Source organism: Scomber japonicus, chromosome 22 (assembly GCF_027409825.1).
Source record: "Scomber japonicus isolate fScoJap1 chromosome 22, fScoJap1.pri, whole genome shotgun sequence".
Classification (NCBI taxonomy): Eukaryota; Metazoa; Chordata; class Actinopteri; order Scombriformes; family Scombridae; genus Scomber; species Scomber japonicus.
The window spans coordinates 13898802-13918180 of NC_070599.1; the positions used below are offsets into that span (position 1 = coordinate 13898802).

Below are 19379 nucleotides of genomic sequence, written 5' to 3' on the forward strand. Positions count from 1 at the left end.
ATGATGCTGTTATAAATATGCAGACAGAGCACACTGTATTTTGAATGTTTCTGTAAAGAGTTAAGCTTTAATAATGTTAAAATGCTCAGTTATGAAATCAAACTGTTGTTTTCTGTATATTGTTGGCTGTGTTTTGTATTACTTATCTTTAAAACATATTACATTCAAATAAAAATTACTTGACGGTTGCTTTTATCGTATCTTCTGTAGGCCTACTTCTGAGTCAGAGAGAAGGTCGGGGTCAAAGTTTCCATCTTTGACTTTGAAACAACAAGTTGTTGCCCTTTTGCAACGATTGCATCAATGAAATATAAACTTTAAGCTCTGCAGTATGATGAAAGCTAAATTTAAAACCGTACAGTACAGTAGGCATATAATTGTGTGTAGCTGCCTTACTTCCCTGTTTCACTGTTTTTTCATGAAGAGTTTTGCTAACAGGGCCAGCGCCTTTTTTTTTTTTTTATGTCTTTCTTTTCTTCCATTTTGGTACTTTAAAACTGTAACTACAAAAAGAATCAATAAAAAAATCACTGTCAAATAGAAATCACCTTTTGTGTGTGGATACAATCACTGTCTTTCATATAAATAACACTGACGACTCCTTATCAACCAATGGGGATGTAGCTCAGTGGTAGAGCGCATGCTTCGCATGTATGAGGTCCCGGGTTCAATCCCCGGCATCTCCACTGATTTTGACAACCTTTTCTCCTTCCCGGATAAACTAGGGGAAATATTATGTGATCAATCTCTGTTATTATTTTCCATAAAAGAGCTAGAAATATACCCTCTGTGTTTAACTACAGTGAATAATCCTGACATAACAGTCGTTCGTGATTGGCCAAACGGAGGACTTGCTCGACTCTGATTGGCTGTTGGAGGCTTTACAGGCGTGGGAGTGCTCAGGCACATGAGTGTCAAACATTTATTTCTCACCGCGGCACTGACCAAATTAATTTCCAGTGCTGGAGAGAGTTACCGGACCCAGAAATAATGGATGAGCCAATAAGTATGACAGAGTCAAAGTAGATGAAACATAACTGTAGCGACACATGATTAAAGTCATGATGTAACCAGAAATCCAGGATTTTACCACAAGACTGAGGAGATTCTCACATTCAGTGACAGATGGATTATTATTAAAGCAGCCAAACTGTTCAAGCGATTCAAGTGATTTGGCTTGGACTGGAGACACTGGAACCAATCTAACCCGGTAAATATTTAAGTTATTTGCTCTCAACAGTTTCATTCTCCCTGACAGACATGACAGATTCAGTTAAAAAAAATGCCACCTTGCACGATCACAAACCAGTCTGTCACAGTAACCCAACTTACTTCACTAGTGCCGCACCACTGTGAGCATCCAAGTTGCATTTTTCTCCTCTCACCCTAACTTGATTGTGCCGGAGAAATGATTTCAGTAGACGTCACTCATCTGCATAGGGAGTAAAATGCAACCATCCTGCACGGCTTTTTGCGCCCTGAAACGCTCTGTATCCTCACCGTGTGATAAAAGGACCTACTAATTGCTGCATATCCGAAACTACAAACATGGAAGGTACAGTTTGCATGTAGTGTCATCCCAATATATATATTTATATTCACAGATAGGAGACACATCTGGGTTGCAAACTGTCCAAGATGGATGCAGCGCCGCTGTGCGCAGGGATGCACGGCGGAGTGGCAGCAGGGTATCTTTAAATGTCCACCATCCCAGCGGTTTCCATCTATGCCCAGATATTGTCATTTCTATTTTTTCACCTTTGCAGGAGTAGGATGTTACTAGCATCCGCCGTAGTGGTATGGGAATGGCTGAACGAGCACGGACGCTGGCGGCCCTACAGCCCGGCTGTCTGTCATCACATCGAGGCAGTCATCCGGAGCGACCCTCGGTGTGGTAGTGTCGTCCTCGGCCAGGTGGACTCTCGCCTCTCGCCCTACATCATCGATTTGCATTCCATGCACCAGTTCCGACAAGACACAGGTGAGGAGCAGAGAAGACACACACACACATACACATACACACACACACACACACAGTGGAGGGTGTAACGGTGTAGCCGGGGGCCTGAGGTGGGTAGGCCTTTTTTATTGCTCATGTGTGTCTACTTTCTATTTTAAATCCCTGATGTTGATTATGCTCCAGAAGTTGATGCTTTGGTGGGAGTGCTTTGCTGCTAAGTGGCTTCTCATGTCTGCAGGATTGAAATATTATCTTGTGCATGACATAAATGCAATTGTTTTCATATTAGAGCCCTCAAATCTCCCATTGGTTCCACTGATTTCCCTCCATTGTGTTACAGGATTAAATGATAGGGAGCGGGAGAAAGATGTCAATATTCACTGGTAAAGTGAGTCATGCTGACCTATGTGTATGTGTGTGTGTGTGTGTTTGTTTGCATTTGGCACCTAGGCCACAGTAGCCGCTGAAGTGTCCAGTCATAGTCACCAGCAGTAAACATTTTACTGCAAACACCATCATCACTACTGCAGTCTTTTATATGGACATAAGAAGTAGCTTGGTAGAGGGAGAGCCAGGCAGGGCGCGGTAAGACAAAGAAGAGAATTGTCAGATGTCTAACTTTGGCAGAGACCCCAACATTGCCCTTCTCTCTCAACATTGGCTGACAAAAGCTTTTGTGCAGTTTGTTTTCCAAACCCAGCAGACACTGAAGTGGGAGGGAGAGGGGTAGGGGTGGGGGTGGGGGTGGGGGGCAGACAGGGTGCCCCAAACTAAACAGGAGAGGGGGAGGAAGGTGGAGAGGAATTTCAGGAGTCCGAGGTCATTGATGAAATGGGGTCGACGGGGGCAGATTTTATGAATGAACTCTTGTGTCGTCTTTGTCGAATATGTGAATGCCTACTGTCCCTCAAATAATGTACAGCTCAAATTCCAATTAAGTTTTCTTTATAATGGTTTCTATATAGGTTGGGTCATGTATGAAATCGTTTTTGTTGTGTTCTCAGGGAGCTTCAGATAGGTTTTGCTGTATATTTCATCCCACAGACTGTAATCAAACATTTCGTTTTAAGTTAATATTCGTTCAGATACATTTCTTCCCTGTTTTCACTATAATTGTTGTTGCTTATCATAGAAAAAAGGAACAACACAAGCCAAACTATAAAATGTAAAAAACAAAAAAAGCATTTTGCAGTTCTGCTTCATGGTTCCATCTAAAAAGGATCCATCTCTCGCTTCAAGCTCACACATCTCAGTGAAATCCTCATACTTCTTTGTGTTCCAGGCACAGGATTTGATATGGAAAGTCTTTACAGTATGAGGACTCTGTAGAGTTTCTCTGGACACCCTGGGAAAGCAAACACAGCCAGCTTTGGGTCGGATCAAGGCTGCCAGCCAATCGGAATTCAGAACTCAGTGTGCTGTTACCAGGGGCAACCTGTTTGCCCAAATTCTTAGCAAGCAAACACAGATATGTTGAATTTGTTAAGGTTGTAATCTACTTGTCTACAGCAAATGGTGGTGCAGTCATTTACCTCCTCTTTGCATCTGCCTCTCCTCATTTTCAACATGATGATTTAGAGGTTTAGTTGTTTGAGTCGAGAAACAAAGATGCTCAGTATACATTTCAAACTTTATAGTTACAGTAGTAGTAGTAGTAGTCTTGCAGATGTCAAGACATATCCACTCATCCATCAAGTAAATCTCTCCATAGTGCCATTCAAAGATGTCTCCAAAAGCAGTATTACTGTATTTCTAACAGGTGTCACACTAAGTGGATGTCTTCATAATGTGCATTTATATTTTGTGATGCTGTGACCCCCTCCTCAGGTACCCTTCGACCGGTACGACGTAGCTTCTACGACCCCACCTCAGCGCCAGGCCAGGGCTGGTTGTGGGAGTGGGAGAACGACGCTGGCAGTTGGACGGCGTACGATACGGACGTGGGCATCGCCATCCAGGCGGCACGTGATCGTCAGCAGCCCTGGCTGGACCTGGCGCCGCTGGGTTTCTGCTACCTCATTGACTTCGAAAGCATGACCCAAATCAACGGGCAGACGCAGCGCTGCCGACGCATCCAGCGACGCTCCGACCTGGCTTACCCGCTGGTGTCTGGGCCACTGCCCAAATCCCACCACGCCTGGGGACCTACGTCCTTTCCTGGTCACGGAGGATTACTGGGCGTGGATGTGTCTGGAGTGGGCATGGGGATCAGGATGAGCAGCAGTGGGACTGGGAACGGGAGTGCGTATCCCAGCGGGGCACTCCCTGCTTCAGCCATCACCTCTTTGGGACAGCCCTGCGCCTGTCAGCAATGTATGTTGGTGCTGAGTGTCAAAGCGGGCACCATGTCGACTCACACTCTGGGTCGGAGACCTCCACAGACCAAGCCACCTAGCCCCAAAATAAGCAGCCACTCGATCCCAGGAGGGTCATACTCACTAACCCTGCCTCGGCCTCCAACCCTGTCACGGTCATTTTCCCCGAACAGGACATCCATAGTCGGGGCGACAGGTGGCTTTGGTATAGGTGGTATAGGTGGTTTAAGTGGTTTAGGTGGTATAGGCGGTGCAGGAGGTGTAGGTATCGTTGGTGGAAGTGGTCTTGGCAATGCCGGTCTTGGCATCGGAGGAGGCTTCAACCACTCCGTTTCCCTTCTTGGCTCAGCCACCGCCGCCCTTTCCATCTCCTCCACTCGTCCCCCTCCTCCACCTCTCCCCCCTCCTCCGCCGCCTCCTCCTCCACCATCCACCAATCTCTCATCCATCGCCACCTCTACCCCTCATCCCTCCACCTCCTCCTCCCTCTCTGCCTCCTGCTCCGCCCCTGCCGCGCCCGCTCCAGGCCCGCCTCTCATCTCCACGGCCGCCTCCACCTGCACGCCCTCGCCTTCCGCCCGCGTCCTTGGCCCGGTGCCCTCGTCTGGTGCTGCTGCCTGTGCGGCCCCTCTGCCACCACGGTCCAGCCTAGCGGGGCTGAGCCGACCAGCGCTGCAGCGCATCGCCATGGCTCAGTCACGTGCCCTTATTGCCTCTGGGTGAGTAGACAACCACTGTAGCACACATCACCTGATTTTAGAAGTCATGTGCTTTAGTGGGCTAAAAATAGTCCTTTACAGTCAAAAAGGTTCAATCCTACAAGAGAATATTCTGTCGCTAAAAAAAGTCTCACAAACACCACCCATTAGAAGAAATCTTTTTTTTTGCTCAATAAAGCTGCTTCATATTTGTTTAGCCCTAAAGTGATTTTCTCCTCAATGGAAATGAAAGGACTGGTTTGTAAACTTACCAAGCACTTTATTAGGAACACCTTTCTAATGCTATCTGATACAACAGCTCTGTCACAAAGTCTACTTTTAGGAAGCTGATGCATTTTTAGTTTGTTAACAATGTCTGAAAGGTGATAGTTCTATTTTATTATTGAGGGCATAGTGAGTGGTGGTGGTGGTGGTGTACTGGAGTACACTATATTGAATGGTGTCCCTAATATTTTGCCTCCCCTTATGTATGTTAATATATTAACATACATACGGGGAGGCACAATATTAGGAACAGGAAAGTTTTGCTAAATCATTTCATGTATTATTCAAATGAAATGTTCCCAGAGATTAGATTGCTGATTGTAACTCTGTATATGAAACAAAATGAGCTTGACTAAACAGGATTTGTAAGAATAAAATCAATGTAGACAGGAATTCCCAGTTTGTTTGAAGCCCTCGTTACACATTGTCCGACATCAGCACTCATTAGCATTCATGAGCCTTTAATCTTTGTGACAAAGTCCATCAGGCTCTCTCATTTCCATCGAAAAAACAATGAAGAGCATTCATACTGAACAAGCCGAGCTCTCTGGTGTTTCCAGACATTTGCCATGCAACCACTTAAAGACGGATTTAACACACACACACACACACACACACACACACACATTTCATGTAAATACCTAGTTTGTATAGAGTTTTCACGCAAACAATTGGGGGCTTCTGGGAATTAGAAAAGCGTGTGTTTGTTTAAGCACTTGGATTGGTAACCTTAGCAACCATTGTGAAGCAGGGGATGGATAACTTTGCTGATTAAAACCTCGCGCCTACTCAAATTGGAAAATGGGCTGATATAAAAAGATGTGGCCCAGAGTTTAGACACTGTCCAGACATCAAGACGGAAAGTTGACATGCCTTTAAACAAAACACAGTTTCACAGACCTTTAGCCTTCTACCTGCCCCTCCTACAGCTGCTGTCAGTAGCTGGGAGTGAGATTTCTTTTCATACAAAAAAAAGTACTATCCTAACATAAATATGTCATTTCATCCTAGAAGGCAGAAAGATGGGGCTTGGCATTAGCTCTCAAGAGAGTAGAGGCATGAAATGAACATGATAATATTAAGTCACTGATCAGCTGAGGTTCTGATTACACCAATTAAACTTTCAGACTTATGCTATTGAATGGAAACGCCTTCTATATGATGACATCTACAGTTTGTGTGTGAGCTGTGGTTTTGAGGTGTTTAATGATTAGCTTTGATAGATCTTTAGCATTAGTAAGTGATAACAGTGAAGGATGTCAGTGTCCAGGTACTATAGCCAGAGGGCGCTGGTTAGTAAGATGTCAGGAGGGCAGAGGCACCAACTGAGAAGACTTTTGAAGCAAGACGGTAGATTTAGTTTTTTAATTATTTCTGTTTTCCACATGCTTTAGTTGTGAGGATGTTACAAATTCTAGCATCTAAATTTCATCAGATTCCAATTATAGCCTTCCTGTTTATAACACTTTCCCCCCTCACAATCCTTAAATCTTACTGACGCACAAGATCTCAACATCCAACCATTACATTTATGTTTTAGAGCAGGTTTGCTTGCACTCTGATCAAACAACACATGCTGAGGGTAATTTCCATATGAGCCAACCCAACAGCGCCCTGGCATATTAACCCAACTCTATGAATCCTCGCATTAGATGAAATTACTTGTAAAAAACAGAGGTTTAGCAGCAGCTAAGCGTCAGATTAATACCAAATACCACAGGCTTAAATTCACCTGCTTTAGTAATCTGTGTATTTTGTGTCAGGTGAGCTGTGCGACTGACCCATTCTTTCAACATACCAGGTGAGAGTATTTTTTCGGTCCAGCAGATGGTTGTACCTGCTGCTGCAGTAAAACTACCAACGTCACACTTGAAGAGACTCTGATCCCGTCAGCCTGGGCTTTCCTCTTCTACTTGTGCTTAGCTCAATCTCCACTTAGGGCTCCTGCTGTCATCATCTTATTGCCTTATCCCCAAATTCAAAACTATCACCACATGCGACTGAAGCTGGTGCACTGACTTTATCATTTAAATCCACGGGCTGCATGATAGTAATTAGCATCACATTGATAAATCGAGTAATTTAAAGAAGTGTTAGGTGGTTTTAGGTGGTTTGTGTTCGTCTAATTGGTTCACTGTTGCAGATACAAAACTGTGTAACATAATAGTCTTTTGAGGCATTGTCCTCATTAGTTGATGTAATGTTTTAGCTTTCTGCTAACACTGCTGTTACTGCACTTTTCTCTTGGTGTCAGTGATATTTAATTCACATTTTGTCACAGGTTTAAATGTGCTTTCATTTATTTCTACTGAATTGTGTTGGTTCATTTTGGTAAAACCAAAGTGAAGATTTATCCTAATTACTTTGAATCAAGAGATCAAAGGCCTCAAACCAATTGACTAAGCTATGTTAAAATGAATTCAGTCCTCTGTTTAACATGAAGCAACATTAATATACTTTTGGGCACAGTAGGGCAGCTGAACAAGATGTAAACACAAAATGATCATCTTATGAGGTTTTATAGCTAAAATGTTTATAAAAGAAGTGCCTATTTATACATCCAGCAGACACAGAGTAACATTAATATTCATTTACAGTCATGTTTCTGGCCATCTGATGAATATACAGCCAATATTCACACTCTCCAACAACTTCTGGGTGCTAAAAGCTCTACTATGTTCACCCAATAGTCAATTACTGCTGTTACTGCTAGTCTGTTTGGTGAGTATATATAGTGAGTTATTTCTGAGTTTTGTCATGAAAAACAGCTGCCTGCTGCTGGAAACCAGTTTGATAAGAGCAGTGAGAGTGAGTCAAAATGTTAAAGTTAAGAGGCAGAAAACCAAAACAATAAAACGCTCTGTAGAGCTGATGGGAGCTGCAGAATCAGGTTATATTTATCTGTAACTACAAGCAACACACTACCAACAATTAGCAACAATTGTCAGTATAAAAATATTGATTAGTGCAGCTTTAAGGGACTTGGAATGTGATAGGATTTGGTACCCTTACTCAAATAAACCTTTCAAGTCAAAAGTCAAATTAGCTTATAAAAATTAGCTGTGACTTTAAAAAATGAACAGTGACATTTTGTTATTTAATGTAATATATGCAAACATGCATTTATATGAACAAGTTAAAAAAAGTAAGGAAACAAAAATGTATATGTATATTATTGATATTGAACTGAAGGGAGCAAAGCTTTCTGAAGATTACACCATATTGTCATTGTAAGAGTGAAACGTTGAACTCTGAGGGTCTTAAAGGTCACAGATTATCACAGTGACGAAAGTTGCCTTTGGTCCGCACACCTGTTGCGGTCCTTTCTCTTGTCATCACGGTGGTTTTGTGTTCTGCGGCACCGCCACAAACTTCAAGATATCTGAATGAGCAGAGTACAGCGTATCTCCAGCTTAAGGGTTTATTCATATAGCCAGACTTGAATCAAGGTGTGACCTCGTGACTGTAAAGCGTGTGTATAAATATAATGAAGAGTTGCCATATGCTACAGCTTGTGTGTTTCCATCATCCAGTTCTCCAGATGGAGGCAGCTCTAATGCTGCTAGATTAGCCAGGATCAAAGAAACGTGGCAAGCTGACACTCCTCACCTCAGGTCGTTTCCCACCCTTTCTCTGCTTCATCCCACCCTCCTTGAATCTTTTCATTATATTGTTTACCTTTTTCTGCCTGATGCACAAATGCCATTCACACTATTCATGCTCAGGTTTGACCTAGTCATCGGTCACGTTCTCTGACTTTGTTAATCACTTTAGGCACATACACAGGAAGCTTATACCATGGCTCGGACACTTTGCTTGTTGGTACACAAACAAATATAGTAACAGATCCCAGATTGTCCAGTACTGGAAATGTACAGTACACTAACTATTGACTCTGTATTTTCCATGACACTTATTGCATCATTTACCTTTAGAGGGAAGATACCATTTATGTGATTAAACCTCAGCTAAAACAGCCTATACCTCAGGTTATTGTTAGAATAAGAACACAGGTGAAAAGGCCATTATTTATATGCTAAGGAAATTACTGATAAACTACCATAGTGGATTATTATGTGGTATTATTTGGTATTCGGTCACTTTTGGATTTCTTTGCTTCAAAAATATATTACATTTTCAGATAATCAAACAATATAAATGTATTATTTTAAGTTGATCGGGTTCAGTCACAGAAACCCTTTAATTAATTGATCTACCACTAACAAGAGCACTTCCTTTTGGGTGAAAAAAATTATATTCTGTCCCCTACCCTCTCTTTAAGTCAAAAAGAGCACTCTGCTAGTCATCATAACTATTTAAAGCTCAACTTAGTAATATATGGTAAAATAAATGATGCTGATGTAGCTATGCAAGTATATTAACTGTATAGTTTTTATTAGATTTTTGTCTTTGACCTTGTATTGCATATTAACTCTATATTGTATTCACTCGTTTGTAGCGTGTGACAGATGTTTTTGTCTGTTTGTATTGTTTGCTATAAGTACTGTAGGTTGGGAAAGATGAAGTTCGTGATTGCAGTAAAAGCAAATTGGAAAACTTTATAATGTTAACTAGGTGCACACATTCACAAATCATATTTTTGTGCCAACATTACACTTCATTACACCACAATGGCCAGTATTAATTAATAGTTTTAATCGGTTATGGATCATTAAGTATTAAAATCTTCCCCATAAATATTTGTGTCAGTATGTTGACATATTGACACACACATAGCATGTGGAGGTTTATGTTGGTATACTGTTGTATATGTTGGTGTCTGTCAGCAGTATGGTGCAGTGTGACGTGGTGGACAGGTAATCCCTGCCATGACGAATCTCTGGCCTACAACCAGAGTTCAGTCAACAGATGGAAACAGGTGGATTAGGCCTATAAAAGAGGAAGGAGACGTGACACCAGCACACAAGATCTGACGGAGAGACAGAGCGTGAAAGAGAGAGGCAAAGACACACTGCTGTATAACTAAAGAATAGATCGGAGACAGAAAAAAAGGAAGGATAAGACTGAGAAGCTAGTGGCAGTTGCTACTGGAATATCTTGAGCTGTGTTGGTGATCTTTGGCTCTTTCAAACAGGAAATATGACTATTATCAAAACTGGCAGACCGTAAGTACACACTTTAAACTGGGCAGTCATAACAAAGGTGTTACTGTGCTATAACAAACTGTAATTGTATGTTTTGTATGTTTTTAGCTGGTAATGAGCAGAGACACAGTACAGAAGTATTTCAGGACAGTTTGACATTTCATTAAATGTTGTCATGGGCTCATTAAGCTGATTTAAGGAGTTTCATTGTTTGCTTTTTTGAAAAATGTAAAATGAAAACATGTTGCTGTCTATGTTCACAGAAAAATCAATGCAATGCAATCAAAGCTGTAATTAAGTGGTTAGAAAAATGGAAATGAGTTCAAAGTTGAAATTTACTTTAATTTGTCTTCCAAATGAACATCTTTGCTTTCTCCAAATTTAGGCAGTTTGTAGTGATATTTTTCCTCCTTGGTTCCTCAGATGTGTTAAGTGTACTCAAGAACAGTCAAAAGTCTAGTGCTGCCATACGCATCCTAATCTTAAATCTCACACAGCAGGAAGCCCTACTTGGCATTATAGGACAGTATGTCAAGGTGTGATCAGCAATGTCTGTCTGTATGTCTACATGATTCGGCAAAAGCTCCTTATCCTGCTGGCAAGTTGAACTAGAAACTAGCATATGTCGCGGCTGTTTATAGGTGACTCAGCAGATTTCTACACCTTTAATCTTAGGATGAGGTTATGGGGTCCAGCTGTGAATCTGAGTTTAGTGTGTCAACAATGTGTTTAAGTTTTAATTTAAGTTTGTTTGTCTTGTGTTTCAGAGTGCCAACGGTTCCAGTAAAGAACCTCAATGGATCTAGCCCTGTGCACCCTGCACTGGCAGGTAAAAACAAACACAATTTTTCCCATTATATTTAAATGGATCGGAATTGCCTGAATCCCTGAAAAAGGATCTTTAAGGATAACCATAAATTAGTTTTCCATAATTCCCAGCTCTTAGTGTAAACTTTTACTAGACACTGATGTACTGACAAGACAGCTAATGACACCATGCTCGATATTTAACTGGCTGAACTGCTTTCCCGAGTATGGTTTGTAGATGATTCCCTGGATAAAGAGCTCATCATGATAAATCTCTCACTAAGGCAGAAACCCCAAATGCAGTGTCTAACACACCCCCTCTGCTGTCTGTTTCCAGGCATTACAGGCATCTTGATGAGCGCAGCAGGACTTCCTGTCTGCCTGACTCGCCCCCCCAAGCTGGTGCTCCATCCTCCACCTGTCAGCAAAAGTGACATCAAGCCTGTGCCCGGCTTGGGCCACTGCTGCCGCAAGACCACCAAGAAACAGGCCCGCAAAGGTGGGCTTGATGATGAAGAGTAAAAACTCTTGTTTGAGCTCTTGCTTTCTGGCCTTCATGAAAACTTAAACAGTGTGTGCTCCTTAACGGATTGTCATACTTTGTGTTTTTGTGTCCTGTAGGCAAGACCCCTGAGGAAGTGGTGAAGAGGTACCTTCAGAAAGTCCGCAATCCCCCTGAGGAGGTGAGTTCTCCTTCATGATGGTTTTAAGCCAAAACTGGTACTACGATTTTGCTCTGCAACACTTCACATTTTTTCTGATTCGATAGTAAACCCCAAAGATTTACCTTTCAAAAGAAACAAGGAGTATGTTTGGTAATCAAAGGGACTCAAGACAGTAACAGCTTTAGGGTGGATGGTCTTCTGGCCTGTGCACAAAAAACATTGTGCTTGTCAAGAATTAAGTGAAAGCAGCACTAGTGCTACTTAATTGTCAAGGGTTTGTTTTCTAGTGAATTGGAAAATGTTTTTGTTCACACTGAAACAACAAAACACCAGAAAACACAGGCTTATGTAAAAGCTTTAGGTTAAGCAACATGACATCATGTGTCTGCATTTTGAAAATTAAAAGTGTTAAGAACTGTCCATATTATATTGGACAAGACATTAATTGTACTCGTCTACCCAATTTAGGACTGCACCATCTGCATGGAGGCCCTGGCTGGACCATCGGGATACAAAGGCCCTGGGGTTGGGGGCATCTCCCGGGCTGAGTCGGTGGGCCGCCTGGCACAATGTGGTCACCAATACCACTTGCAGTGCCTTGTTGCTATGTACAACAATGGCAACAAGGATGGCAGCCTGCAGTGCCCCACCTGCAAGACCATCTATGGGGTCAAGACTGGCAACCAGCCCCCTGGCAAGATGGAGTACCATGTTATCCCCCACTCACTCCCCGGCCACCCTGACTGCAAAACCATCCGCATCATTTACAACATCCCTCCTGGCATCCAGGTAAAGTCAGGTTATCAATATTTTCATGACACCAATATGATGAAGACAGGGTGTGTTATTGGCTTTGCTCTAATGATGAAATTAACTTTCTCTTTCTTCAGGGCCCAGAGCACCCAAACCCAGGAAAACCGTTCACTGCCCGTGGGTTCCCTAGACACTGCTACCTCCCTGACAGTGAAAAGGGACGCAAGGTAAATGAGACATCTCCTCCTCTTTTTAACCTCACCTTTGAAGGTTACACATGATTAATCTTGACTTAATCTCTCCATCCAGGTTCTGAGGCTGCTTTTGGTGGCGTGGGACCGACGACTCATTTTCTCTGTGGGCACATCTAGCACCACCGGCGAGTCTGACACGGTCATCTGGAATGAGGTGCACCACAAGACGGAGTTTGGCTCTAACCTGACGGGCCACGGCTACCCCGACCCCGGCCACTTGGATAATGTTCTTGAGGAGCTCAAGGCTCAGGGCATCACCGAGGAGGAATGTCTACCCAGAGACTGAACAGAGTTGCCCAAGAACGAAGAGAAAACCAGTGTCTGTAAACACATGATCCACAGGTGGTATTTTCAAAAATCCAACCTGAAAAAAAGAAACTGAGAGAACTTTTCTCACCATAGATGGAAAACAACTTCAAAAACTCTTAACAAGAACTGGTGGTTGTCAGCAGAATTCGCTGAGGTCAAAATTTCTCTTACGACTGCATGAGTCAGTTTTGATACGTGGGAAATCTTTTTTTCCTCCTGTTGCAGTAACAGTGTCAAGATCGCAGATGTTATTCAGTGAGACATTTGAGACCACTGTGCACATACGAGTCAGTGTTAGATCAGAAAAAAAACTGTCATTCATACTGTGAGACTTCATATCAAGAATGTAAACTAAGTGAATTTTGCTGAATTGATGAAGTGTTTACCACTACTGCTGCTATGTGGAATTGAATGGAAGAAAAGAAGTTGGATCTGTAATTTTTTTTTAAAGTGTTAGTCCACAAGCAGAAGAAACTTCTCACTGCAGATAAATATTTCAAGTGTATAACTGGATATCTGAGCATGGATATTTGCTGACCTCTAGTGGTACTTTTCCAGAACTACATTCCTTTTTAGGTTTGATTTTTAAATTGTATTGTTGTATATTATGAATACTTGATATATTATACAATATTGTTTCCATTCTACCATGTTTTTTATATTTTAATTTGACATCTTGTTTTATATGGTGTATTGTTTTTGGATGATGGGCGAGACACGTGAGGTGAACTTAAGAGAAGCTACTGGGTTACCAGAGTTTGCCTGACACTTTATTATGCCATTTACCAACCCCTTTCTTTAAGTATTAAATGTTACTTTCAGTATTTTGTATTTAATCACAAACATACATTCCTTAATTGTTCTGCCCTCAGAGCATGGGTACATTTAATAGCTTTCTATGTCTTCTTGTATCTGCATTAATTGTTAAAGACCGATAGAAGAAAAGCTACCCTGGATTATACCATTCCCCCTCTTAGGAGGAGTAAATTAGGATTGGACCTCCTGCCTGAGCTCAGATTTGCACAGAGCTTTCTACTTAGTATGACACTAAAAAGGAGACAGACAGCTTGTATCTACTGTATTTCGGTGTAGGACACACACCAGCCTCAAATGCTCTAATCACTACAAACTGTGGTCATCAGTTGTTTTCGTCTAACTTAGTTTTCGCCATTGGGAAGGTGCAAAAGACTATCTCTTGTTGTGGATCCAGCTTTGGCCAAAGTAGTCCAGTCAGTCTGCATTCGGTCTATTGTGGACTGGTTTATTATGAGGTAGAGATGTACAATGGTATGCGTTAACATACTAATGTAGGCCAACATTAGAAGCATTTATACTTTATGATACTTTCTGTATGCAGTGTACTGTATGTATGTGTTTTATGTGCACAAATTTGCATTAAACGTTTTTCTAAGGTTCAGAGATAACATTTACTCGTCATTTCATGTTATGTCCATTATGTAATGTTGAAGTCTATAAATGTGCTAGCTTTCATTACTATGAGAGTCATATAATATGAGCTGAAACCATGAACACTACATCACATCTCACCATGGCAACACACATAATTGCTGTTTTGCACACAGACCAACCATGCGCCAGTTATGAATCTGTTGAAGAGTCATCCATGATTAACTTCACTGAGGACCATCACATGATCTTTCAAGAAATTTAAAACTCAGATTCTGCCATGTACATGAAAAAGAGATTCTTCTCTGGTTCAGCTAAATTATCCATATTGACTTAGTGTTTTCTGCTGCATTGTTTTTAAAACTGTTCAGTTATTGCTCAGAGTTTGCAATGTTAAACCCTCATTAACTTTAATATTTGTGAAAAGATTAAATAAGACTGCAGACACTAGGTACAGTAAAAATAGTATGTATGATGCAATTTTCATACTTAGATAAAGTACAACAGGAATATTAAACAGGAAAATAAGATCTATCAGTTCTTTCTTGCCTGTGTTTGTGTATCCTATTACACTGTTTTATTTTCTTTACTTCACCATGCAACATTAACACACTCAGATACATGTATATACTGTACATGTATAGAAAGAAGCAAATCATATATTCCTATTTAGTCCTGGCAACACTTCTCAGTATTCTCCATTCCTTTTCCATAAAGCAGACTAATGACTAGTAAAACTACTTTTTATGTTTCTGGCTACAACATATTCAGTTGCTAAATTTACAGTGGCTTTGGAAGGTTTTCAGACGGTTTCACTTGTGGCATACTTTACTGTTATACATTTCATTTTAAATGTAATCAATCTACACATAATATATATCTATAAAAACAAAGTGAATTTAGGCTACTGTAAATGATATACAGCTGTTGTTTGTGCTTTCATTTAACTAAACTGTGAACTATTGCACTTTGAGTGGTTTTGTTCACTAAGCGGGTACATTGATAAAAAATATCTTTTAAGGTGTATCGTTCCTTCCATTAAAATGAATAGAAAACTGTATCCTTGTTGGTCTTGACATATAATTCGATTTTATCACCCACTATACTGACTTCTACTCCTAGACATTAGCGGCGCATGACCAGTTTATCTGTAGATTAGTCTGGCTCCTGGATTAGTAGTCTGGATTACCTCTACCTTAATGAATGAAAAAACTAAAAACACAATTATAATGGACCCCAGCAAGCGGATTCTGTCATTATACTGAAAGAGACAAGAGCTGGTAGCCCTTCACTATTAGTTGTGATAGTTAAATATGTGAAGTAAGAAGTATTCATGCAAACATTTAAGACTTACATAGGCATCAGGGTTTTAAGGTGGATTGTTCTGTGAAATATCCATCTACTTTGGTTTAATTACCCTAGCTATCACCATTCTAAAAATAAATGTTTTACTTTCAGAAAGTCAGTGGAATGATAAATATGAAGCCATATCTACACAGAGTGTCACGCCAGTCACACCAATCAAATTTCGGAACATTTTGAGGCATGGATCTTTTAAATGCACACTTGGGAGGCAAAGGAGAAAAACAGACAAAACCTTTCACATCAACTTTCATTGGCTCCTCCATTTCTGCAACAGCAGAGCTTAGCGTTTGTCTTAAGTGACAGATGTGATGGATCAGGCAAAGCTGCCAATTTGCAGTATGAAAATGCACTGGTCGCATGTCAAGTTGTGGAGCAGATGGGGTTAGGGGGGTCCTAATCAGGCCAAAACTGAGTTAAGCCGGGCTGACAGCAACTAGTGGCACTAATAAAGATGAAGTGAGATTGGTGGCTTGTGTCACTGCATTACAATTTCCTCTCCTTTCAGAAATATAGCAGTCAAGATGATAGAAAGAGTTTTGGGGTTTTACTGTTTATGTATTTTATGGCTGTGGTGCAAAAATATTCCTGAAAGAAAGACGAGAACATAGAAGGAGGGAGAGAGAAAGGGAGAAAGAGACACAGAGGGGTGGGGAGGGGGGTGTAAGAGTGCATATATTATAGTCGATAAGGGTGCTTCAGATGGGGGTGGGTGGAGATCCGCCCCTTGCTGGGATCTAAATGGGGGAGGGGTCTCGAACTGGACAGAGAAACACCTTCAGTAGGGGTCCATTGTCTGCTAGCAACAGCTATGAATAGAAAGCTGATTACAACAGTCAGCATATTGTACCCCTATTGCCAGGGTGTCTATGTTTGATCACCACATGTTGCCATTTTGTCTGGTGTATCCCCCCCTCATTTCCACATAAAGTGTTTCACAGTTTTTCAGTGAAAAGCTTTTGTTTTCATTTTGCATCTAAACTGCAGGCTGCAAGTGTTTTCCTCTCCTCTACATCATGCCAGATAAAGCAAATCCTCCCTCTCCCCATCTCAAAACGACTTGTCTATTATTAAAAGCTTTTAAATGGAGCAGTGTCTTGGCTGACTACCAAATCCAGTGCCTTGTTGCCAGGGAAACACATACCCGTGGTTTCAGTTCTCTCTTTTTTCTCCCTCCCTGGTGGCTCATATTTCAAAACTGTCAGCAATCTTGTGCGCTCACACTGCTGCCTTTCAGCTAAAAGCTTTTTGTGTTGCCAGTGGAGCAGAATGGAGGGGAAAGGAGAGCGGATGGGAGTGGTTATAAGAGAGGGAGGGAAAATGAAGGGCCTCCCTCACCGTTGCCAAGGCAACTTGATGTCACGGTGACATCACGCACCACTAAAAGCTTTTAACCGGATTCCTCTCCTGCCTTAGGCCCCATTTTGAGTCCTCTTTCAGCTAGGCTAGGGGGAAGGGCATATGCAGGAACAGTGTGTGTGCCTTCTTGCATGTTTTACTCCCTGAATGCAGACTAAACACAGCTTATAGCACAGTAAAATACTTTCAAATTCAACCTCTAAAGAGCCCATCTCTGCAAAACACAGCCAGCACAGGCCAGGAGAACAATCTTTTTTTTAAATGGCATCAGACGATGGTTTCAGCTACTTAATGCCAGTCCACAGTGAGAAACACAGGCGGGCCCCAAACTGGACCGATGGTGAAATGAAAGCCCTCCTGTACGTGTGGGAGGAACACCACAACGAACTGAAAATGAGCAAGAGGAACGCAAAGGTTTACGAGAAGATGTCCCAGAGGTTTTTCCAGCTGACGGGAGAGCAGCGTTTCAAAGAGGAAATCAAGATGAAAATCACCAATATGTCTTTCCAGTACAGGCAAGTGCACCTGATCTAAATGTCCAGCCAGACGCCAAACTGTTGACTGCATGACTATAAACATCTATTTTTGTTTTCACAGGCGGCTGAAAACCACAGTCGGCGAAGGTGGCGAAGCGCCGGACTGGCCATATTATAAGGCCATCGAGAAGATCCTCTCCAAGCCACTGGAGAACGGGCGGGTGAACTCTTTGGAGTTTCAGGCCTCCACTGCAGGTCCTTCCACTTCCTCCCAGTCTACAGATAACCTGGTGTCACAGGGAGAGGAGGGGATGATGGGATTCCTGCCAGAGTACACAGGCTCCTCAGATGAGATGGAGATAAAGCAAGAGGTGGACTCTTTGAGCTCTGACAGTGAGCACACGCAGGGCTCCAGGTAATGAGAGAGAGGGGGGGGGGGGGGGGGGGGTGTACATGTTTTATGTGTGTGTGTATCTTTTGATAAGGGTAATAAGAGTTTAACAAACTGACCTTTATGTTCTAGTTACACAGAAAACATCCACCATTAGTAGTCAACTACATAATGGTCTTACAAGGCTTTTTTCTCATGTCATGTTGTAACATGTGTTTCCTATTGCATGTTTCAAGACAAACTGTGAACATACACTGTGAACCAGATCATTGCTAAATTCAAAATTCCTCATGTAGGAGAACTCAAATTAAAAATGCTGTCTGCATACATTATGTTACTAAGAGTTAACAATTTATCAAATCAATCTCAACTCAAGGTTCTCTTACTCTGCAGTGTTTCTGAAGCTTTTAGCAGCTTTCAGCAGATGGAGTTGCTCAGTTGTCATTGAAATGGTTTATTTTTTTTATCACAGGACCTAAGCATGCAATTTCAAACATGTGATAAAAGGCTTTCACATGAATTTTACATATAAATTGATCTGACCATGTGTATATTTTCCCCCCCAAAACTAATGTTTAAACCTTCAAGCTGAAGATTTAACTTGTTATTGGGAATTACCTCTGGAGCTGCACCATAGATTATGTTTTTATAGTATTATAGATATTGTATTAATTTATTATACAAAATTAGCTTTAATTATGAGCTTCAATTTCCAAATTAACAAAAGGCAGTTTTATTTATGACCCCCCCAACAAATATACTTTTGACTCTTTTTTTGTGTGTGTGTGTGTGGGGGGGGGGTTGTTCTGTTTCTGTTCATTTTCTGTTGTCAGACATTTCAGACTGGACTGTTTTAGACCATAGGAATAACACAGAGGCAGTTACTTCTCATGATACATAATCACTGCCTGTTCTAAAAAGGTTCCCTCTCTCTTTACCAGCTCCCATCCTACCTCAGCCAGGAAAAGGCATGCCAACAAACATCTGTTCATGAAGAGGAAGAAGCTGCGTGTGATGCAGGCCATGCTGCAGCAACAGAAGAGGTCGAGCCGAGCCATAGAAGAGACGTGCAGGGAGGTCCGCCGGGCCTTGCACCAGCAGAACCTTCTCCAGGTCCAGTGTCTGCAGCTGCAGGAACGTATGATGAATCTCCTGGAGAAGATGATCCAGCCTTCCTCCGCTCCGTCAGCATCGTGGGGTCAAAGTGGCGTCAAAGATCCTGGGAAGCCTTGA

At 41.8% G+C, this 19379-nt stretch overlaps 2 protein-coding genes and 1 non-coding gene across 4 annotated transcripts; all 3 read left to right on the plus strand.

The window, feature by feature from the left end:
- The first annotated feature begins 614 nt into the window (after positions 1–614).
- trnaa-cgc (transfer RNA alanine (anticodon CGC)) lies at positions 615–686 on the plus strand. Its single transcript has one exon. It is a non-coding gene; the product is annotated as a tRNA-Ala (tRNA).
- A 794-nt stretch (positions 687–1480) lies between these two features.
- Positions 1481–14523, plus strand: dtx4a (deltex 4, E3 ubiquitin ligase a). Of its 2 annotated transcripts, XM_053342962.1 has the most exons (9): positions 1481–1555; positions 1767–1981; positions 3788–4994; positions 11131–11192; positions 11508–11669; positions 11792–11853; positions 12304–12624; positions 12726–12815; positions 12898–14523. In XM_053342962.1, the coding sequence occupies exons 2-9, from the start codon at positions 1774–1776 to the stop codon at positions 13126–13128; spliced, it is 2343 nt and encodes a 780-aa protein (XP_053198937.1). In that variant the 5' UTR covers positions 1481–1555; positions 1767–1773; the 3' UTR covers positions 13129–14523. The 2 variants fall into 2 exon arrangements, with proteins under 2 accessions (XP_053198937.1, XP_053198936.1); XM_053342961.1 differs by lacking the exon at positions 1481–1555 and having other exon boundaries at positions 1702–1981.
- A 3017-nt stretch (positions 14524–17540) lies between these two features.
- On the plus strand, positions 17541–19379 carry msantd1 (Myb/SANT-like DNA-binding domain containing 1). Its single transcript, XM_053343595.1, has 3 exons — positions 17541–17794; positions 17877–18170; positions 19088–19379. Exons 1-3 carry the CDS (start codon positions 17541–17543, stop codon positions 19377–19379), a joined length of 840 nt encoding a protein of 279 aa, XP_053199570.1.